This window comes from Heterocephalus glaber, unplaced genomic scaffold, assembly GCF_053883595.1.
Source record: "Heterocephalus glaber isolate CG9 unplaced genomic scaffold, H.glaber_assembly_v1.0 deba00001466, whole genome shotgun sequence".
Classification (NCBI taxonomy): Eukaryota; Metazoa; Chordata; class Mammalia; order Rodentia; family Bathyergidae; genus Heterocephalus; species Heterocephalus glaber.
In genome coordinates this window covers 279,345-298,995 of record NW_028258313.1, presented here as the reverse complement: position 1 = coordinate 298,995, position 19,651 = coordinate 279,345, and the positions used below count along the sequence as shown (strand labels likewise).

Genomic DNA, 19,651 nt, shown 5'->3' with positions numbered 1-19,651 from the left:
TAAGTTGTCAGTTTGCCCAGAAGGGGCTCGAACTCCGATCCTCCTACCTCAGCCTCTCCCTGTGCCTCAGCCCGACGCCCGGCTGCAGGGCTCGGGTGGTCGGTGCTGGCCCGCGGCGGCGGGGGGCGGGGCGGGGCGCAGGCTGCAGGCCGAGTGGGCCCCGCCAGCTGCCTAGTGTCAGGATGGCCGAGTGGTCTGAGGCGCCAGGTTCGCACTTTGCCCGCGGGCGTTCTGGTCTCCGCGTGGAGGCTGGGTTCGAATCCCACTTCTGACAAGCCCTTTTTTTTCCTTCCTCCCCCCGGGACCTCCCCCGGCCAGGCGATGCGAGCCGCCTCCCCTGCTGCAGGCGGCCTGAGCGCTCGCTGCCACGCCTCGCGGGCACCGTGGGCGGTGCAGGCTCCTTCAGCGCTCGCGGACAAACATTAGCAGTACCTCCCTGGTGGTCTAGTGGTTAGGATTCGGCGCTCTCACCGCCGCGGCCCGGGTTCGATTCCCGGTCAGGGAAGGCTTCTTTTGTTTCTTTCCTAAAGAACAGAACGGAGATGAACTCACTGCGAACGCCGTGGGTCTCCCGAGGACAGCCCACCGCGGCCCGCAGTGTTCCCCGAGGACTCCTCGGCCGGCCGCCGCGAAGCCGGGCGCTGGGCGCGCCTTGGTGGCTTCCGTCTCCCTTTCCGTTTCCCTTTCCCTTTCCCTTTCCTTGGCGCTGCAGCGCAAACCCAGGCGGCGCCCGCCGCACCCTAGCTCGCGCCTACTCCGCCCTACCCCCGGGTTTCCAGCCCACGAATCCTGCTCTCCCTAAAAGTGGCCAAAGGATGCGGAAGAGCGCCGTGGCGGGGCACGCCTGTAATCCCAGCCCTACGGGAGGCTGAGGCAGGACGATCCCAAATTTCAGCCCAGCACGGGCAAAGTACCAGAGTGAGACCCTAGCAGTCAAAGGGCGAGATTCAGCTCAACGCCAAGGCCCCGGGAAGGAGGGGCCGGGGAAGGGTGAAATTCTAGCTAATCTTTAAATCTGGGTTTAAATCTTGCCTGATCTTCCAGCTGAATTGAAACGAGCCCACGGAACAAAGGGAGGCGGAGAGACCTACGGTGCCGGTGACGGTGACTGACTTCCTGTGGTGCTGGCACTGTGAGTTTTTAAACCTTGTTATAATGTCATGCACATGCTGAGTTTTCTCTCACAAGAATATAGAATTTATTGGTAGAAAGATATATTTTATTTGAAAAACTACTTCCGTCCTGTCCAAAAATTCACTCAAAAGGAATCCTAGATTTAAACGTGACATGTGAAGCTATAAAACCTGCAGATGAAAATAGGAGGAGATCTTCAGGGCCGAGCGCTCGGTGACGGCTGGGACGGGGTCCACAGTGCAAAGCGCTGTTAAAGCGGAGCTCGCGGGGTCCGAACTCGCTCTGTGGGACCCCTCTGGGAAGAAAGGGCGGCCAGAGGGAGAACAGCCCGCGGGCGCAGCCGGGCGAAGGCCTCTGACCCAGCACGCTCGGAGAACGCCCAGCCTGGCGGGAGGAAGGTGAGCGGTCCAACTGGAAAAGGAAACGGACCTGAGAAGATATTTCACCAAAGAAATGAAGCGAAAGACGCTCCAGAGGGTTGAGTACGACTTCTTAGCGCCTAGGAGGCTTGAATTCCTGCTTGTCAGACTGGCCCGGGTAAGGAGTGCAGCGCCCCCTGCTGGCGAGCCGCAGGGACGCATTCGGACGCGCCACGGGTGTGAACCCGCACAGCCGTTCTGCAAGCTAGGTCGGGGTTTGCAGACCTGAGTCTGCACCCAGCGTGCGAGCGGGAAGTTACACTCCGCGGCATTTGTCCCCTAGAAGCACAAACCTTTGTTTGCACAAAACTTACACACGAGTGTTCATTGCACTGTTATTTGTAGCGGCCCCAAACTGAATATAACTGAAGTTCCTGTGTGAGGGGGCTTGACATGGTGGTGCTCCCACGCCGCGGATCGCTACCGGAAACCCCGCGAGGGGGTGCGGCTTGGAATCCCGGCACTCTGGGAGGCTGAGGCAGGAGGATCACAACTATGAGCCCAGTTTGAGCAACTTCCTGAGACTTGTCTCAAAATAAAAACATAAATGTCCTGGGTTTAACCCTCATCATTGTTAAAAAAAAAAAAAAAAAGCTACTTAGCAATAAACACAAACACATCCATCAATACAGAAGACAGTCTGATAGACCTTGGAATTATACTGTGTAAAAAGTCCATCTCAAAAGCTCACGTACAGCTGGGCGTGGTGGCAGGGACCTGGAAACCTGGTACTTGGGAGGCTGAGGCAGGAGGATCGCCCAGAGTTCGAGGTCAATCTGGGCTACACAGTGAGTTCCAGGCCAGCTTGAGCTACAGAGGGAGACCCTTTCTCAAACAAACAACCAACCAAACCAACCGGACAAACAACCCCCCAACTCACACATGAGATTCTAGGAATGACCAGATCGTGGTAACGGTACGCGGATCGGTGGTGGCCAGAGTTGGGAATGCTGGGGCAGGACTCACGAGGAGGCTATGCTCGTGTGATGGAACCATGGTCATTACTTTTAATTACTTCACCCTCCACACTGGGTAGCGAGAGCCTGGGGCGAGGTGCAGGGGAGCCGGGTGGGGGTCACTGCCCGGAGAAGAAGGCGCCCATGGCCTGCGTGCACCCCGAATCCTCGGCTTCTCTGAGTGTGCCACCCTTTCCTGGGTTGTCCCTGGGAGCCAGACTGAGGATGCCAGGGTGTCTACCCCCCAGAGTAGGCTGCCGGTAGTTACCTGAGCACCGGGCTCCCCTGGCAGTCCTGCCTACATCCCTCATCCCAACCTGTGAGCCCCATGTCTGTCAGCTCTGCCAACCCTTGGCAGGCTCACCTGCTGGCTTGCGGGCGGGGCCGGTGCAGGTCGTGGTGGGTGGCGAGCGCTTACTCAGCTGCAAGGAGGAAGGCTCCGTCTCCCCTGTGTCTGAGGGCTCTGGTGCCAAGCGGCCCCACTTGGTAGCCGGCTGGCCTCTTCCTGTGCCCCCTGGGTGGCTGACCCCCACCCCAGGGAGTCCCTTAGGGACAAAATTCAGGGCAGGGCTCTGCTAGTGCTGGGCTTCCCAGACCCTCATCCACGGCGAATCTCTCTACTGCCATCCGTCTGTCTGTCTGTCCGTCTGTGTGTCCATCTGTCTGCCTCTTCACTTCCTAGGGCTACCAGGATGGAAAGGCTTCGAAAGTGAGGAAAGTTACAGCCCTGGGCATGGTGAGAACTTTTATTCATTCAACCACATAATACATTCATTGCTGGATGTCTCCAAAGAGAATTGCTAATTGTCCATGACCACAAAAAGAATAAGAGAGAGGCAGAGCCTAGAAGAAGCAAGACGGTTTGGAATTACACTTGAAGCCAGGTTCAAGTCTGAATCACTTCGGGCAGCATTTGTTTTTTGGGTTTTGTTTTTTTGGTACCAGGGATAGAACTCGGGACCTTGGGCTTTTGAGGCAGGGGGTGGAACCACTGGGCTAAATCTCCGGGCCATGGGCACCATTTGTGACCGGTATTCGTCTGAGAGCCAGGTTTCCTCGTCTGAACACAGAGTGATATCAGAAGGTGCACCTTGGGGTTGTGGTGGTGCAGCCTGGGGAGGTCCCTGAGTCCCCAGCCTCTTACGATTCGCAGTGGTGGGACGTGGGGTGGGGAGCTGGGATTAAAGACAGAGAGAGAGAGAGAGAGAGAGCAGAGGACCGGAAGGGCCCGGAAGGCGAGCGTCTGGCCTTCGGCGCTGGGCTGAGCTCCTCTGGGGGTCGGGTGGCGTCAGCCTGATTGGCTTGGGACCCCCGGAGCTGGGAGGGGCGACTATGTCTGGGCGGCCTTGGGGTCCACCTCTGGCCCCTGCGCCCTTCCTGTCGGCACAGCTCCCCCTCGCTTCCCAGCTTCCAGGAGTCAGCAGTGGGGTCCACCGTGCTCTCCCGCGGGACAGTTTTGCTTTGGAGCCAGCGAACTTTTAAGTCGTGCGTGTGGGTGTTGCGATGGGAAAGCTAATAACAGATGCCACCCGGGATGTAGACGGACACCTGGTGATAGTCTCAACTCAAAGCGTGCTTTGTGGTTTTAATGGCTGCCTCCCGGGCGCTCTCGGTGGAGACAGCGTCGGGGCGCGGGGGTAACATAGGCAGCGCCTGGGTCCGCTGGAAGTGAGCACGAAGCGAGAGCGGGGCCTGGCGAGCCACGCTGGCTGGACTCGCGCCTGGCCTACAGCTCACTTTTGGAGCGGGGCCCTCTCGCGAGCCCGGGCTCCCGTCCCTCGGCCAGGCCCGCAGCCGCCTGGATGCTCTTGGCCGCCCTGAGCCCGGACTTGATGGCCGTGTCGATCCAGCCGTGGGGCAGGGCCGTGTGCTCGCCTGCAAAGTGCACCCGCCCTTCCGGCTGGCTGAGCTCCTTGGCGTAGTCCACGAATTGGTAGGGGGTGAAGAAGGTGAAGCCACCCATGGAGTGGGGGTCGCGGCCCCAGTTTTTGACAAAGGAATAGGGGCACAGGGCCCGGAGCTCCTCCTTGGGGCGGTCGTGGATGGCGGCCAGGTCGCCCAGCACGATGTCCACCACCCGCGCCTGGTCCATGGTGGAGAAGAAGCGGGCGTCGTCGTCCAGGGTGTAGGAGGCCAGGATGACCCCGGTGCCATTGGGGAAGACGTGCTTGGGGTAGTAGATGAAGCGGGAGGGCCGGTCGGTGACGGACCTGCCGCTGTGGATGCCGTCGCGCTCCCAGAAGCGCTGGGTGCAGGCCAGGATCACCTTGGTGGCGCTGTTGTAGTGGACCAAGCGCAGCGCTTCCTCCTTGCTGCCTGACAGGGGCGGCCGGAACCGGAGGAGCCGGGCAGCCTTGGCGGTGGTGGCCACCAGCACGAAGTCAGCTGTCAGGTGCGCCCTGGGCCGCAGGGGGTCGGGCGTCCGGTGGATGACGCGCACACGGTCCCCGGCCATCTCCACCTCCTCTGCCGGCGAGTGCAGCCGCACCGTGCCCGGCTGGAGGGCCTGGTGCAGGGCCTGGGGCAGCTGGTCGAAGCCCCCGATGATCTCATAGAACCTGGAGTGGGAGGGAGGCAGAGGGCAGCAGCTGGAGAGGAGGTCCCAGGAGCCCGGGTCCCCAGGCCTGCAGGTCAGGCGGTGCTGACGGGGAGGCCCGGACAGGAAGGCCCGCGCCTGCAGAGAAGGGCAGCCCCACCGCACCTGCCGGACCTGCGCTCTGGGGCCAAGGCTGGCAGAGACCCAGGACGCCCCTGCTGCCCCTCAGCACCCAGCCAGGGCCCCAGATGCAGGGTGGACACCCCAGACTCCTCGTGCTCAAGACTTCCTGTGCTCCCTCTTCCCTGTGGTAGCGCTTGGCTTGAATTTCAGTGGATTCACCCTGAACCCAAGGCTGAGAAGCGGGAGGGGGTGCGCAGGAAGCCGGGTGCCTCCGTGTCCCCCTTTGGGCTCCCCGGCTAGGCGCCCTGGGCCTCAGGAGGTCTGGGCCTGCTGCATCTCTGAGTCGATGGGTTCATCCACACAGGCCCTCCGGGGCCAGCGACCGGGGTGGGGCGGGCTCTGGGTCAGCACCCCCACCCCCGGCACAGTTTCCTGAACTCAAAGCTGTCAAGAGCCCCTGTGTGGAGCCCTGGCCCAGCAGAGGCTGCAGTCTGCGGCACAGGGGGCGGACTCGCTGGCTCCTGCTCTCCCAGTGGGGTTCTGACCGGTGCCGCTGGGACGCTGCGGGGCGAGGCCTCAGGTCCTGGCCCTGGGGGTGCCGGCCCCATCCCGGCAGCTCGGAAATCCCTGCCCGCCACCTCCCGGCTCCCATTCCTTCAGGGATGTTCACCTGGTTTATTTCTTCCTTCTTCGAGGTGGAATGGAAGAAATAAAGAGAGGCAGAAAAGAGACAAGGAAATTGGGACTTGGGTAGGGTTTTGGAGACATGGATATAGCTCAGGCTGGCCTTGAACTCATGGTCATCCTGCCGCCTCAGCCACCCAAGTGCTGGGGATGAAGTGTGTGCCACCACAGCAGGCGGAAATTGGAATTTTAAAACTGCACTTTTAAGAAAATCTTCAGGCTTAGGACCCAAGTTACTCAAGCCCTTTCCTTCCAGGGAACTCACTTGGAAAAAATTCCTAAGGGAATTTGAAGGCACGGTGAGCCTGTAAAGTGGGCCCTGGGCCTGTGCTCTTCCCCGAGCCTCACTTCCTGCCCTGCCCCCCCCCCCCCCCAGGGAGCAGCAGTGCTGCTGGGCCTGGGATCTCAGTGTGAAACGCAGGGAGTCGGCACTGTGACAGCCCCATGGTGGCCAGTCGGGCAGCAGGACGCACAGCCCACAGCCCCGTCTGGACGTCACCCAGTCCCTGAAACACCGGCAGGTCCAGACGACAGGGCCCCTGGGAGCCACTGTCAGCTGCTTCCTGTAGCTTTGGGTTTGTGCCCAGTGAATCCCTTCCTGTCTCTGATGTCCTGAAAACCTTCTCTTCGGGAGCCAGTGGCCTGGCTTCAGGCTGTGGGGGTGGTGGTCCAGGCGCCTCCCTCCTCCCCACCGTCTGTCCAGCCCACCCCAGGAGCCCCGACCTCTGCCCCTGCCCACCCTCCTGTCCCGCTCCCCACTGGGGCTCGTGGAAGAAGAAGATGAAGCCGCGCAGTGTTTCCATGAAGGCCTCGTAGTAGCCGGAGTCTGCATTCAACAGGTCCCCGATCATCTGCACGGCACCGCGGCTCAGGTTCCCCACCTTGATCAGGTACTCCTGGGACGCGCAGAGGAGGCCAGCGTCAGGCGGCGGGGCAGCCCCAAGAGGCCCGCCCCGCTGCCCACCTGGGCCATGGCCCCGGGCGCCCACACTCGGGGCTCGGCTGGGCACGGGCGAATGCTCAGTCCAGTGCGGGAAAGCGGCAGAAGAGGAGCCCCTCAGGCCTCACTCGGGCGCCCTCCTTGGGGTTACCTCCTGTGGGAGGTGCGTGCACCTCGGGCCGCCCTGTGAGCCTGAACCAGACGTGGGAGCTGCAGCGACTCGGGGTTAAAGAAACGCGATGCATTCACAAATGACAGAGCAAAATGAAAGGTGGAAGATGGGAAACGGACGGGAGAAGATACGGAGGCAGGGGATGGGAAGAGGGAAGTGTGCCAGGCACGCGCAGCAGCTCACACGGGACGCCGTCCTACTAGGCAGTGGTAAGAAGCCGGGCCGAGGCCGGATCTTTCTGCTCCTCTGCAGGACGGCTTGGCTGCTCGGCCAGGACCCGGGCCGGGGAGTCTGAGTGCCGAGCGTCCTTCTCGGCCTCCCTGCCGCCTGCTGGCCTGTCCTGTCTGTCCGCAGGGACTCCCCGTCCTGCGGCCCCTGCCCCTCCTCCAGGGAGCCCTCAGTGGGCGCGGCCGGGCTGTGCTGTGCCTGGGCACCAGGGCAGGGCCTGACGGGGCTGGGTGCCGACCTCCACCGAGCTGGAGTCAACAGCCACGCCTGGGCTGCAGGGCAGCGTGGCCCAGGCAGAGCAGAGACCCTCAAGAAGGGCCAGGAGGGGGCCGGGCATGTAGCTCAGTGGTTCTGCCGCCTGTCTCACAAGTGCAAGGACTCGAGTTCAATCCCCGGGACCCAAAAAACAAAACAGTAGCAACAACAACAAAAAAACAAACCAAAAGAAGGGCCAGGTAGCCAGGCACTGCACACGCCTGTGCTCCAGCTCTCTTGGGAGGCTGAGGCAGGAGGATCATGAGTTTGAGTCCAGCCAGGGCACCGTGACCCTAATGAGACCCTGTCTCAAAAGAAACAAAGAGAAAGGGCTGGGGATGTGGCCTGGTGTGAAGGCCCCGCGTCCCGGCAGTGCCTAGAGGGACGTGCTTGGGGAGAGCAGCGCCAGCCCTTAACGCCCAGGGTCAGGAGGCAGAGCCAGACGGCCCCAGTGGGGCGCCTGTTCCAGGGATTTGGGGACCTGGCGCCCTGGAGATCTCGGGTCATCTTCCTTCCGCAGTCCCTGTCGCCTTTGTCCCCTTCCCTTCTGGACCTGAGCACACAGCGACCGTCCACGTGCAAACGCAAGCCCTGGCCCCGACCTCTGGTGCAGTTGCCAAAGGGGAAACCTCTGGTGGTCGGGTCTTGCTCAAGACCAGAGCCTCTGCTTCTCACGCCCTGCCCCACCCCGCTTCCTTCTCAGGACCGCAGCTGAGGCAAAGTCACACTCCGGGGCCGTCCGCCTGCAGGCAGGCATAGCGGACCCCTCCCCGCGGTGGCCTTTGTGTGTGGTGTGTAGGGGACCCAGCCCGGCCAGCGCTGTGCCTCCGGGCTCTGAGAGGCTGTCCCGCCAGCCATGGCCACGCGCCTGTGACCCTGTCCCAGGACAGCACACAGCCCGGACCTGAGCCACCCGCCAGCGCTACGTCCCGCCGGGCTCGCTGGTGTGAGTGAGGCCTTCCGCACAGTGAGGAGGCGCGGGCTGGGGTGCTGCTCTGATGCGGCCCCTCCTTCCACGCTGCAGAGCTGCCTGAGGCTTTCTTCCCCTGGAGCCTCCCCCAGCAGGCTGCCTCCCTGTGTACCGCACTGAGCAAGCAGCGTCCAGGTCAGGGCCTGCCTTAGGGTTAGGTTAGAGCTTCCTTCAGCTGAGGAGGCAGAGTGCAGAAGATCTCCGAGTGTTGGGCATGGTCCTGCCGGGGTGGTCACCAGGGGCAGCGAGGGCCGCTCAGACGAGGGTCCCCGGACTGACCTTGGTGGAGAAGGAGTCGTATTTCTCCAGCACGCGGCGGCAGCTACTGCTCCTCAGCTCCTCCTCGACCTGCGCACGGGAGGAGGAGGGACGTCACGCGCTGAGCCTCCTGCCCGGCCTGCACACCCCGCTGTGTCGGCCTCGCTTCCGCCTGTGTGGGAGCCAGGTTCTGGTGGCCCGGTCCCCACAGTGCCCAAGGACGAAGGTGCCTCGGATGGCCGAGACGCCACCTCTGCTCTCGGGCTCACCGGCAGCTCTCCTGCCGCCCCAGAAGGGACACGACGCCATGTCCTGACTCGAGGACACTTTTCTTTTGACCCAAGAACCTTTAGGTTTAATGAGCACTTTATGTCTTGTTTATAATGACCGGGAAATATAGAGTGTGGAGAAACAATATAAAAATCACAAAATGCAACATCTTTTAACTAAATAGGTATCACACAAGAAAACAATATTTAGGTAAAAAGAATGGAATTGCTGGACAAGCTGCCACTGCTTGGATTAAACGCTGATCTGGAAAGTTATCTCGAAGGACACTTTGGAGGAAGATGGGATATGGAATGAACCGGGTGGTAGAAATCACCTCACTCATTTTTTTTTTTTGGTACCAGGGATGGGACTCGGGTCCTTGCACTTGTGAGGCAGGCGGCAGCACCACTGAGCTAAATCCCCGGGCCCATCACTAACTTTTGTTGAGTTGCAATCATGATATTTCCTGCTGATAGAATTTTTTCTTGCTTCGTAAATGTGTTACTTTGAACCCAGCTATCCTGGTCTCTGTCGTTTGGTTGCTGCGTTTGGGGGCATCCGGTGGCCCTGAGGCTGTCATGAACAGAGTGGGTGACAGCGGCAGAGGGAGGCCGGATGGGGTCTCAGGGCTCAACGTGGCCATCGGGGCCACGGCAGGTGATACTGCAGAGCCAGGGTCCCCGTCCCCGGGCCGCGGTCACCCCGAGGTCCCTCTGGGGCACGGGGCACGTGAGGCGAAGACGCTGCCCATGCCAGGCAAACCTGGGCCCACGGGTGGCTATGTCCCGCCTCCGGACCACAAGCCTCACATCAGGACAGCTGACTGCGCTGCTGGCTGTGGCCTGGCTCAGGTCTCACACTTGGTCCCCAGCAGCCAGAAGGGGCTCTGGCAGTGGGATTGCTCCATGGAAGCCGGCCACAGAAATGGCAGCACCTGCCCGGTCCCCCGGCAAGCCTGTGGGAGTCCCCCTGCTGCCGAAGCCTGGACCTGCCGTGATTTCACTGGCGAGGTTTGGACTCCTCTGCGAGGGTGCAGACGTCTGGGGTCCCCCAGTGCACAGTGGCACAGGACAAGGCCAGGCAGCCGGGGCCCCTGAAGTTTCTCTGCCCCTGTGTCGGGGACCTGTGCGCCCCTCGGACCGGAGAAAGCGCAGGAGCTCCGCCCAGCTCACCTTCCTCAGGGACTGCTCAAAGAGCTGCTCGGCTGTCTTCCCAGCCTCGTGGGCTCGGACCACGTAGCCCAGCAGGTCGGGGTTGGCCTGCACGGTCCCGAAGCGCTGCCGCACCCTGTTCACCAGCACCCAGGTCTGGTTGTTGCACGGGCAGAACTCCGTGAGGTGCAGCCCCAGCTTCCGGACAAACTCGATGGACAGCCTGCACGAGGGGGAGAAGGAGCTGGTGGGGCTGGGGCGAGAATCGAGCAGCCTCCCTGCTTCCTGGAGTCACGTGGCTGCCCTGGGCTCCACGGAGGGGTGCGGGGTCCCGGTCGCTGTGCCAGGCTCAGGGCCACGTGGCCAGGAGGTTTCGGGACCACCGTAGGTCCCGGACGAGCCAGAAGGGTTCCCAGAGGTGTCCCTCGGCCGCGCCTCTCCAGTGGCCCCCGCCCCGTGAGCTCTGGCGTCCCTCAGCAGTGTCCCCAGCAGGCCCAGCAGGTGTGGCCAGGCCATTGTGTAAATGAATCCATTCAGACAGGGAAGTTTCCTGGGAGCCTGCAGCTGGGAAATGGCTGGGAACTGACGCTGGCCCCTTGGGTTCCAGGAAAGGACTCCACCCCTTGCTGTCTTCTTGGCCTCAGTGCCAGCACCCCGAGCCCTGGCTTCCTCATCCGTGCCCGCTTCTCGCCACTGTACCTGTGGTTCCTGGGGATCCTCATGGCGCCCAGCTCTATGTACCAGTCTGCTCCGGGGACACGGTGGGTCTCTATCCTGCCGCCCACGTTCCCTTTGGCCTCCAGCACCGTCACCTGCAAGAGACCAGTGGCTGGAGGCTGCCCTCACACCCCATCCCCAGGCAGGGCTGGCGCTTTCCCCTCTGGGCCTTTCTGAGGTCCCTCAGCTATAAGGCCAGCCGCCTGCTCTCCTGCCCTTTCACCTGGCAAGGAGCCCCAGCCTGGCCTCTGGCCCGTGCCCCGGGGCTGTCCACTGCTAGTGTCCCCCTCCCTCTCCAGCCTGTGTCCCCCACGTGACTCCCCAAGCCTATGTGTACCTGGTGGCCGGCGTCCTGCAGAGTCTTGGCCGCAGTGAGCCCGGCCATGCCAGCCCCAATGATCACCACCTCTTTTTTGTTGGCCGTGTGCCCCAGTCCATCCCGGGCCAGCTGCAGCAGCTCTTCATACTGGGGGTCCTCGAAACACTCGACCAGCCGGGGGTTGAAGGCCTGGGTCTGTGCATCCAGCACACTCAGGAGGGCAAGAGCCAGCCACCCTGGGGACATGGCTGTGGAGACAGCAATCAGGCAAGCGGCTGGGGACGGGGACAGCCTGTCTGAACCCTCGATCTGAGTGGGATTTATCTGGGCCTGTGATGCAACACCCGCCACTCCTGTTTCCTTCCTCCCCTATCACAGTGCGTGTTAGTCACGGGGTTCCCCAGTCCACCTCCACGGGCTCTGCCAGCCAGCAGTGCCCCTTGGGGGCCAGCGCGCAGGCAGGGGCGAATTTGCCCTCCTCCTCCCGCTGGGCTGCCATGCCAGAGGCCCAGCCCTCAGCACAGCAGGAAGGTGGTCGGGCTTCTACCCAGAGGTCCCCAAGCCTCGGGCGCTCACAGCAGGGCTCATGGAAGGTGGCTGGTCATGAGGCACGCAGGCGGCCTGCTGCTGGGAGGTGGGGTCTGGTGGAAGAGGAGGATCGTGGCGAGTGAGGCCCAGACAGGTTCATCTCCCTCCTGGCTCCTCACTGCTCTCTGCTCCCTGCCCACCACACCGTGAGCGCTGTCCTCCTCCGCCATGCCGCCCACCTGGAGCCAGCGGACCATGGACTATAGCTCCAGACGCTGTGAGCCAACATAACCTCCCCCTTCCAGCTGTGGGAGTCGGGGCTGCGTTGCAGAGGTGGGAGAGTGACTGACAGGGCAGGTGAGGCTCCTCTGCCCGCCCCTGGCCTGTTGCTGTGAAAGCGTCACTCCCTGCGGTTGCTGCAGGACAGGCTGACACAGGAGAGCCTCGAGACATTGTTTAATAAACTGGCTGGCTCTGAGCTGTGCCCCGTGGGTGCGGGCTTCCCAAGCTGCGGGATATCTCAGGGCCGTGGGAGACTCACAGACTCCTCGTGTTTACAGTCCTCCAGACATTGAGTCTTCATTCCCACCTCATCTCCTGGTGGCTTCTGTCCCACTCTGGTTCAGCCCTGGGGCAGCCGTGCCCGGCTTCCCTGTCGGGGCCTGTTCTGTTCTTGTTGTTTTTTCTTTTAAAGCTACCATCTATATTTTGGGGTGAGATGCATCCTCTGCCCAATGTTTGTATGCTGAAGCCCTAGTAGCTCCTAATTCAGCTCTGCTGAGAGACTTCGGCCTTTGAAAAGGTGATTTAAGAGGGAACTGTCTAGGTGGATCCCGCTGCCTTCTGACCACTGTGCCGTGAGGGGAGGAAATGCAGACACGTGCGCCATGCAGGGATTGTGCACTCTGAGGGAACGCCTGCCAGGGCAGGACGAGGAGGAAGTGGTCTACAATCCGAAGGGTGTTGACTGTAAATCTCGCAAGAAGCCAGGCCTGCCGACCACACCTCGATCTGGATAGCCTGCCGCCCCAGACTCTGAGCAGATTAAGTTCTGCTATTAAATTGCGTGGTCTGTGGGATTTCGCTACAGCAGCCCGAGCTCACTGAGGCAGTCCCTTCCCCCGCCTCTTGCCCATGAAGAAGAAGAGGGGTTGGCTCTTGCCCGACTCTCTTGGGTCAAACTCATTACCATAGGTCTTTGAAAAGCCTATGGGTTCATTTTCCGACGGAGTTTTTTGTTGTTGTTTGCTTTTTGAGGCAGCATCTCACTGTGGCCCAGGCTGGCCTTGAACTCATGGTGATCCTCCTGCCTCAGCCTCCCAAGTGCTGGGATCGCAGATGTGCGCCACCATGCCTGGTTCATTTTCCTTGTAAGTCCACAGGGTTTGGTAGTGAATGGAAACACACTGTCTCCAATTCAAGATTCACATGTAGTGGGGCCCACCTTTCCCCCTTGGCTTGTCTCAGAAGTGGCGTATGTCCACAGACCTGGGGCAGCCGGCGTGGGCTCCCTCCTGACATCCGGCTTTGTCCCGTGGGCTTGGTCTTTAGCAGGGCCCTGGGCTTCCCTCCACGTGCTGTTCCCTGACTCATCTTCCGGGCCGTCCTGCCCCGTCCAGGTACCAGCTGTCTCACATACTTCCTGGAGAGACACGAAAGAAACATCTACTCTGAGATGTGAGGCCCCGACTGTCCCGCCTGCCACGGGGCTGAGTTACTGGGGGTCCTGAGGGCTGGGGGCGCCTTGCGGCCCCACCCTCTCGGAGTGCCAGCCCCGCCTTGTTGAGCCACTGGGGGTGTAGGGCTGTAATTAAGACAGCGAGCCCAGCATCAAAGGCAGCGGGTGCGTGGGGAGATTACAGGGCCTCTGTCCCTTCCCAGCCTTATCGGCTCAGCCAATCTGGACAAGCGCGGCCGGGCGGGGGCGGCCAGCTGCAGAGCGGGCCATGACCAGCGGTGCCTCTGTGTCTCGGCTCGAACGACGCTGCTCTCGCTGTGTCTGTGTCCTCTGTCTTCAGCCAGAAATCCATCCTTGCAGAGAGCAAGCTCCCAGGGACACTCAGCCCAGCTGGGGTATAGGGGTGGGGGGACCACAGATGGGAGGCAGGGTGGACAGACACAGGATTCAGCTTCCTGGGACGACAAGTCAGGCTCACGCGGATTCCGGGACAGGCCTGCGGGCGGGCCCTGCCTGGACCTGGCCTCGCTGAGGGCCTTCCACTGCCTTCCCGGCCCTGCTGGCTGCCTTCCTGGGGCCTCGCCTGTTCCTTCTGCTGCCCTCTGGGAACCTGTGTGTCTGTCTTTCTGATTCCTTTCAGCACGTGCACGCGCGCGTGCGCACACACACACACACACACAGCAGAATCCAGCTTTTCTTCACCTTTAGAATTCACCCATCTCTTCCTTCTTCAAAAGATGGAAGTGGGACTCATCCCTTTTTTCTTTTTTTGTATCTAGGAAGTAGAATCTGACTCAGTTCGAAATCCGTTCTTGGCCCTTTTCCCTCCACTCTCTTGTGATGCTGGTATTGCTTGATTAATTAGGATGTGTTATTGCACATATTCACGGTACTCAGTGTGATGTCTCAGCACATGCTCACAGGCTGCACTGATCCTTTTACCAGGATTTCGACACAGCTGGAACGTGGCGGTGGAAATTGTTGGCAGCTCCATCCCTTAAAGAAACCAACCGGAAGCTGTGTGCCTGAGCCTCTGGGAAACAGGCAGGCTTGAGTGACTTTCCCAGGGTGGAGGACATCCGCGTGGAGCTCTTCCCTCTGCCAGCACTGGCCCGCCAGGGTGGGCAGAGAGCCCCTCTGTGCCCCAGGGGGAGAGAACAAGATATCTGTGAGCGCCAGGATCTGCCGAACAGCCCAGGACAGAGGAAACCAGATCCAAGAAGCTTGTGGTGGCCCTGGTGACACACAGGTGTCTACTACTTCAGAATAAGGAAGCCAACCACAGCCCCGGTCCCCGGTGTCCCTCTGCCCCTCCTTTGCCCTCCTGAGTCAGCCAACCTTAAAGAGTTCTGTGTCCTGTTCGGGAAAAGCGATCATGGAGCAGCCCGGGCACTGGCCCAGAGTTGGAAACCTGCTCTCCCTGCCTACCTGAGTGGACTCCAGGGCTGGGAGGGACTCAGCACACTGTGGGGCATGAGACTGAGGAGCAGAGGTGGAAACCGCACATCCTAGATCTTTAACTGCAAGAAGTACTCACTCAGGGGAGGAAAGCGGGAAAGAGAAGCTGAGGAGCTGATCTCAGAGCAGGAGGGAGGGGAACAGTGAGTCCCAGAGTCTGGGAGGGTAGAGAAGCAGGAGGGCAGAGGAGGGAGCACAGCAGGTTCCAAAGCTCAGCTGCCTGGGATAAGCTCAGTAGGGTAACTGCAGTCCACAGCACTCTGCTACCAGGTGTGGTGAAAAATAGGGCAAATGCTTACATTTTAAAAGTGCATTGCAGTCAAAGACACACTGCCATTCATTCACTCCCTCAGAATCCTCCCCTCCCTTTGAACGCACTCGTCCCACGTCCTCGCCGCTTTCTGCAGCAGCTCTGGAGTCCTCTTTCCTGGGGGTCTGTACCTGCGCTATCCTGGCTGCCTCGATGTCCCAAATGGATTCAAAATGCTGACCCTTCGTGGTCATTTTGACTTTGGGGAAGAGCCGGAAGTTGCACAGTGCCAGATCCGGAAAATAAGGTGGATGAGGACCCAGCATCGTGTTTCTACGAGCCGCCTTTCCAATGGATGGAGCTCAGCAGCAGCATCCACCACATTGTTTATCACATCCTATGAAGGCAATCAGAAGAAAGGACTGCAGAGCTGCTTCAGAAAGTGGTAAGAGGGGGATGGGATAAGTGTGTCTCAAGTAGGGGAGGATTCCGAGAGGGAGTCATAGCAAAGTATTTCTCGCTGTAAACTTTTTTAAAAAAATGTAAAAACTCTCTGCACATTTTCTAGTCAAGCTCACATCTCCATTGCTGGTCTGGGAAACAGGGCAGGGGGATGAGACAGGAAGGCTGGGGAGGAGCGAGGCCGGAGCCCTGGCCTGGCTCTGTCCTCACAAAATCTTGGCCTGGTTCTCGGGTCCCCAGGAGCTGGGCTCTGAGGTCTGTCTGAGGGAAGTGGGGACAGCTGGGGCTTGACTTCCCCAAAGGAGGACTACGGAGGGAGGGTTGAAGAAACAAAGCAAGCTAAGAAGGAGAAAAGGAAAAAGAAAAAAATTTAAATTGCGTTTTTTTTTAAACTGCAGCTTTAGACACAGAATTACCCAAAGTCACGGTGCTTTTATTCTGTTCCAGGAAACGCACTCAAAACAATTCCAGAGGGTCCTAAAGACACGATGAGCCTGTAAATAGAGGCTGCGCTTCTCAGCCATGGAGCTGCTCCTCAGCCAGCAGTGCTGAGGTCCACAGACAGCTCTGAGCTCGGACTCACACAGGGCTGGCACTGACCTCGCCCCCAGACAGGCCTGACAGAGGACCACACACCCTGGGTCTCCTTCTGAGGGCCCCTCAAGACCCTGTCAAGCCAGACCCCCCAGTAACCGCCTCTCTGGCTCGCTGTCCGTGGGGCAGAGCTCTTCACGTCCGGGTGGAAGTCGGGAGCCTGCAGCTGCGGGTGCGGGGTGAGCTGAGTCAGCTCTCTGCGGACCTGCGTGGACCCCGCCTGCACCCGGGAGACAGTGGCACAGCCTGGTGCTCCTCTGCACCTGCCTGCCAGGCTGCCCACCCTGCCTGCCTGGGCTGAGGCCCCTCGCTGGCCCCTTCTCCGGCAGAGGTAGCCCGAGCCCGCCCAGCCGAGTCCTGCCCGGTTCACCTTCCCGGCTCCCCACACTGGCCCGGGGTGCTGTCCTCTCCTGCCTTCTTTGCCTGGGCTGCTGGGGGAGCGATGGTTTCATATGCACCTCTTTTGGCTCCCTCTCTCTCCCCTCTTCCTCTCCGGAGCATGAGCTGTACCCTGAGCCATGCCTTTCCAGGCCTCGGCCCTCTTCCTAGGGCTCGTCCATGGGCCCAGGGTGCGGGCTGCTGCAGGAGGCCAAGCGAGCGGGTGGGGAGCAGAGCTGAGGGGCTTGGGCCTGGCCCCCATGGGCGGCCCCTCTTCGCCTCCTGCAGGCCCCGCCACTCCCTGCCTGAACCTTTCTCCTCTGCCTTCCATTGCTTGGGGAGCTTGGAAAGGAGACTCCCCAGCCTGGGGTTTGATGGGGTGAGTCTTGGCCTTCCTGCCCTCTCTGCGGGGCGCCCTGTTCTGGGGCAGAGCTGGGCCTTCCTGGGCACGCACTTGGGGCGGTGCAGCCTGGGCCCCTGTTCCCCACCCAGTGTCCTGAGCTCACAGGTGCTCAGGGCTGTGCCAGACACTGGGGTGTCGCTTGAGGCCCCGAGTCCTCGCCATGATCCCCAGCAGTGCCCCCACCGCGCACAGTAACAGACCAACCGCACCCTGGGATCTGCAGCCAGCGCCACCTTCCCGCACACTCAGGGCTCTGTGCCGCCTCCAGGCACCTGGCACAGTGTGAACCACAGACAGCACGGGCGCTGTGCCTGTTACTCCACTGACGCCTGCTGACAGGCGGTGGGGCCAGGACACATCCCCGCAGGCCCTGCAGCAAGGGCCCGGGTGGCAGCCATCCGGTGCATCTCGATCTGTGTGGCAGCCCCACAGCGTCCCACTCGTTCCTCTGTAACAATTCCAGAACATCTGCACCTGAGAGTGTGCCCCCAGGCCAGCATCACAGCCACCTCTGTCCAGGTGTTGAGAGAAGGAAAGGGAGAGAGGCCGTGAAGGAGGAGGGAAGGCAAAGTAACTGCAGTCTGCCAGAGCTGAGAAGCTGGGTGGCGGGGGCGGGCAGGACGCGGTCTGCACAGGCTCGGGGCTGTGTCTGCCCCACTCCCCGACCACCCGTGGGATTCTCAGTAAAACAGTGGTGGGCAACAGACCTGAGGGCACTGGCTTTGTCTTAAAAGTCCAGCACGGTAGAGTTGCTGGCAAACTTCGGCCTCTCTGGGAGCCACCTCTGCGTGCCCAGAGCCTGGGGCGCCGACCTGACCTCGCTGTGGCTCTTCTGGCTCTGACTTCCCACTCCTCCCCTCCCGGGGCCCGGAGCCAAGCAGCCCTCCTTTCTCCCCCTGGACACCAGGCGGGCTCACAGCCCTCTCCGTGGGCTCAGGGGCCAAGGCGCCCTAGCGTCGGCCCAGCAGCCAAGCAGCGGAAAACAGCGCACATGGCGGGGTTGGCACAGGTTGCAGTTTGGGCACCTGGTCTCCAAGGGTCGCCATCATGTCCTAGACCCTGGCCCGGGAGGCCTGTCCGAGGGCAGAGTCAGGCACAGGCCTGGTGCTCACCCGGGGGTGGCAGCTGTTACCCATGCCCTTCCCGGGCTGTGGGCAGCCTGTTCTGCCAAGCAGATCACCAAACACTGGGGCAAAGACAGAGTTAAAGCTAAGAGGAGTTTATTCACGTGCGTGGACCCCACCCTCTAGGAGAAGTGAAGCCCAGAAGCAGGGCACAGCACGGCTTTCATAGGTAACTCAAAGAAGTTCAGGGAGAGGCCACTATGTCCTTCAGCCAGCTGCAAAATATCTTTCACAACCCAGCTCTTTTTCAACCCAGCTATCTTGTGAAGACAGGATATTCTGTGGCTGCAGGGTTCGGCGGTTACAGGGAGGCACCAGACACCATCTGTTCCCGGGGAGCGATAGGGCGCGTTTACAGGAGCACAGCGAGCGAGCAGCTGTCCAGTGGGGAGTTCCAGCACTCTGTAAGGGGAGGGGTATGAGGGGAGTTTATTCACAGGCCAAGATGGCGTTTCTTAGGCTCACTTTGGTCTCCCACAGCCCAGAGCCAGCGCCTGCACACGCACACACACATGCACACACACCCACATGAACAGCTCCCCAGGGCCACCCCAGGCCCGTAGCCACCTCTCCCTTGGGCAATGATGAAGTGGCAGGAAGGGGCCTCCTGGGTCCTAGGAGACAGGGCCTCACCCACCCTATCCTTATGCCACCCTTCTCTGCTGGCCCTTGCTTAGCTGCTCACCTCAAAGCCTGCCATCAGACGCTGGGCCAGGGAAGGCATCGTGTCCAGAGGAGGAAGGCCAGGCCGAAGCAAGGAGGCCGCCAACACTCTCTCTGGTTGGCAGGCCAGTTGGAGAACTGGTCACCTACAGCCTCTGCCGCACTCAGCCGGAGAGGGACACTTCCTGGGAGCAGCCGTGTCCACGCAGCCAGGGCTTCAGCCAAGTGCTCAGCACCCAGGAGCCCCGAGGGGAGGCAGAGCCCTGGACAAACCTCCTCCTGAGTTGAGAGCATCATTCCCTTTGGGGAGCCTTCCTTGGACCTCATCCATTGACAGTAACTGGCAAGGTGGGAGAGTTGTGTTACTGGGATTTACTAGGTAGAAGCCAGGTATGCTCAACTTCCTACAATTATGATATTTGTAATACGTAAAAATACAGGTCCTGATAGGATCATAAGATGAGATAATGGATTTCCTAATTACCAGAAATTCAATTTTACCTGTATTTTACCTCAGGCAAAAATGTTCAGTTTGGAGGTTGAGAGACCCTGCCAAACAGTAGTGGTCTTTAAGCCCTAATTTACATCACAGCCATCTCCAGGGCTTGTAAGGCACAGATTTTGACCTGTCCGTAGATTTTTTAATTTTTCCTCCTTTTCCTTCTTCTTTTTTTTGCTCCTGTTGCTGGGGCTTGAGCCCGGGGACTCACCACGTTGGCAAAGCACTTTACCACTGAGTCACATCCCTGCACACCCTAGCCCTGTTTCAGATTTCGGAGTTCTGGGGTGATTCCCAGGATTTGCATTTCCCCTTGATTGCAGCTGCTAGTTTCGGGGCACACGTGAGAAGCACGCCACTGAACTTCTAGCAGGGGCTGTCGCTACCACCGGCTGGGGCACTTCCGAGTCAGGGCCACCAGCCTCGGAGTACTTCCGGGTCCCTCTAGGCGCCCGGAGGTCCCGGCGTCTCCACGGCGGCCC

The 19,651-nt window shown here is 60.6% G+C and overlaps 1 protein-coding gene and 1 non-coding gene across 4 annotated transcripts; one reads left to right on the top strand and one right to left on the bottom strand.

The window, feature by feature from the left end:
- The first annotated feature begins 433 nt into the window (after positions 1–433).
- Trnae-cuc (transfer RNA glutamic acid (anticodon CUC)) lies at positions 434–505 on the top strand. The gene has a single exon. It is a non-coding gene; the product is annotated as a tRNA-Glu (tRNA).
- Positions 506–3,241: 2,736 nt separating this feature from the next.
- LOC106009134 (L-amino-acid oxidase-like) lies at positions 3,242–18,841 on the bottom strand. Of its 3 annotated transcripts, none has more exons than XM_021255693.2 (7): positions 18,693–18,841; positions 11,151–11,380; positions 10,796–10,908; positions 10,118–10,319; positions 8,697–8,765; positions 6,612–6,748; positions 3,242–5,067 (listed from the first exon to the last, which is right to left on the bottom strand). In XM_021255693.2, exons 2-7 carry the CDS (start codon positions 11,376–11,378, stop codon positions 4,236–4,238), a joined length of 1,581 nt encoding a protein of 526 aa, XP_021111352.2. In that variant the 5' UTR covers positions 11,379–11,380; positions 18,693–18,841; the 3' UTR covers positions 3,242–4,235. The 3 variants fall into 3 exon arrangements, with proteins under 3 accessions (XP_021111352.2, XP_021111353.2, XP_087037150.1); XM_021255694.2 differs by lacking the exon at positions 18,693–18,841 and adding an exon at positions 12,202–14,290; XM_087181024.1 differs by lacking the exons at positions 8,697–8,765; positions 18,693–18,841 and adding an exon at positions 12,202–14,290.
- Positions 18,842–19,651: the final 810 nt, after the last annotated feature.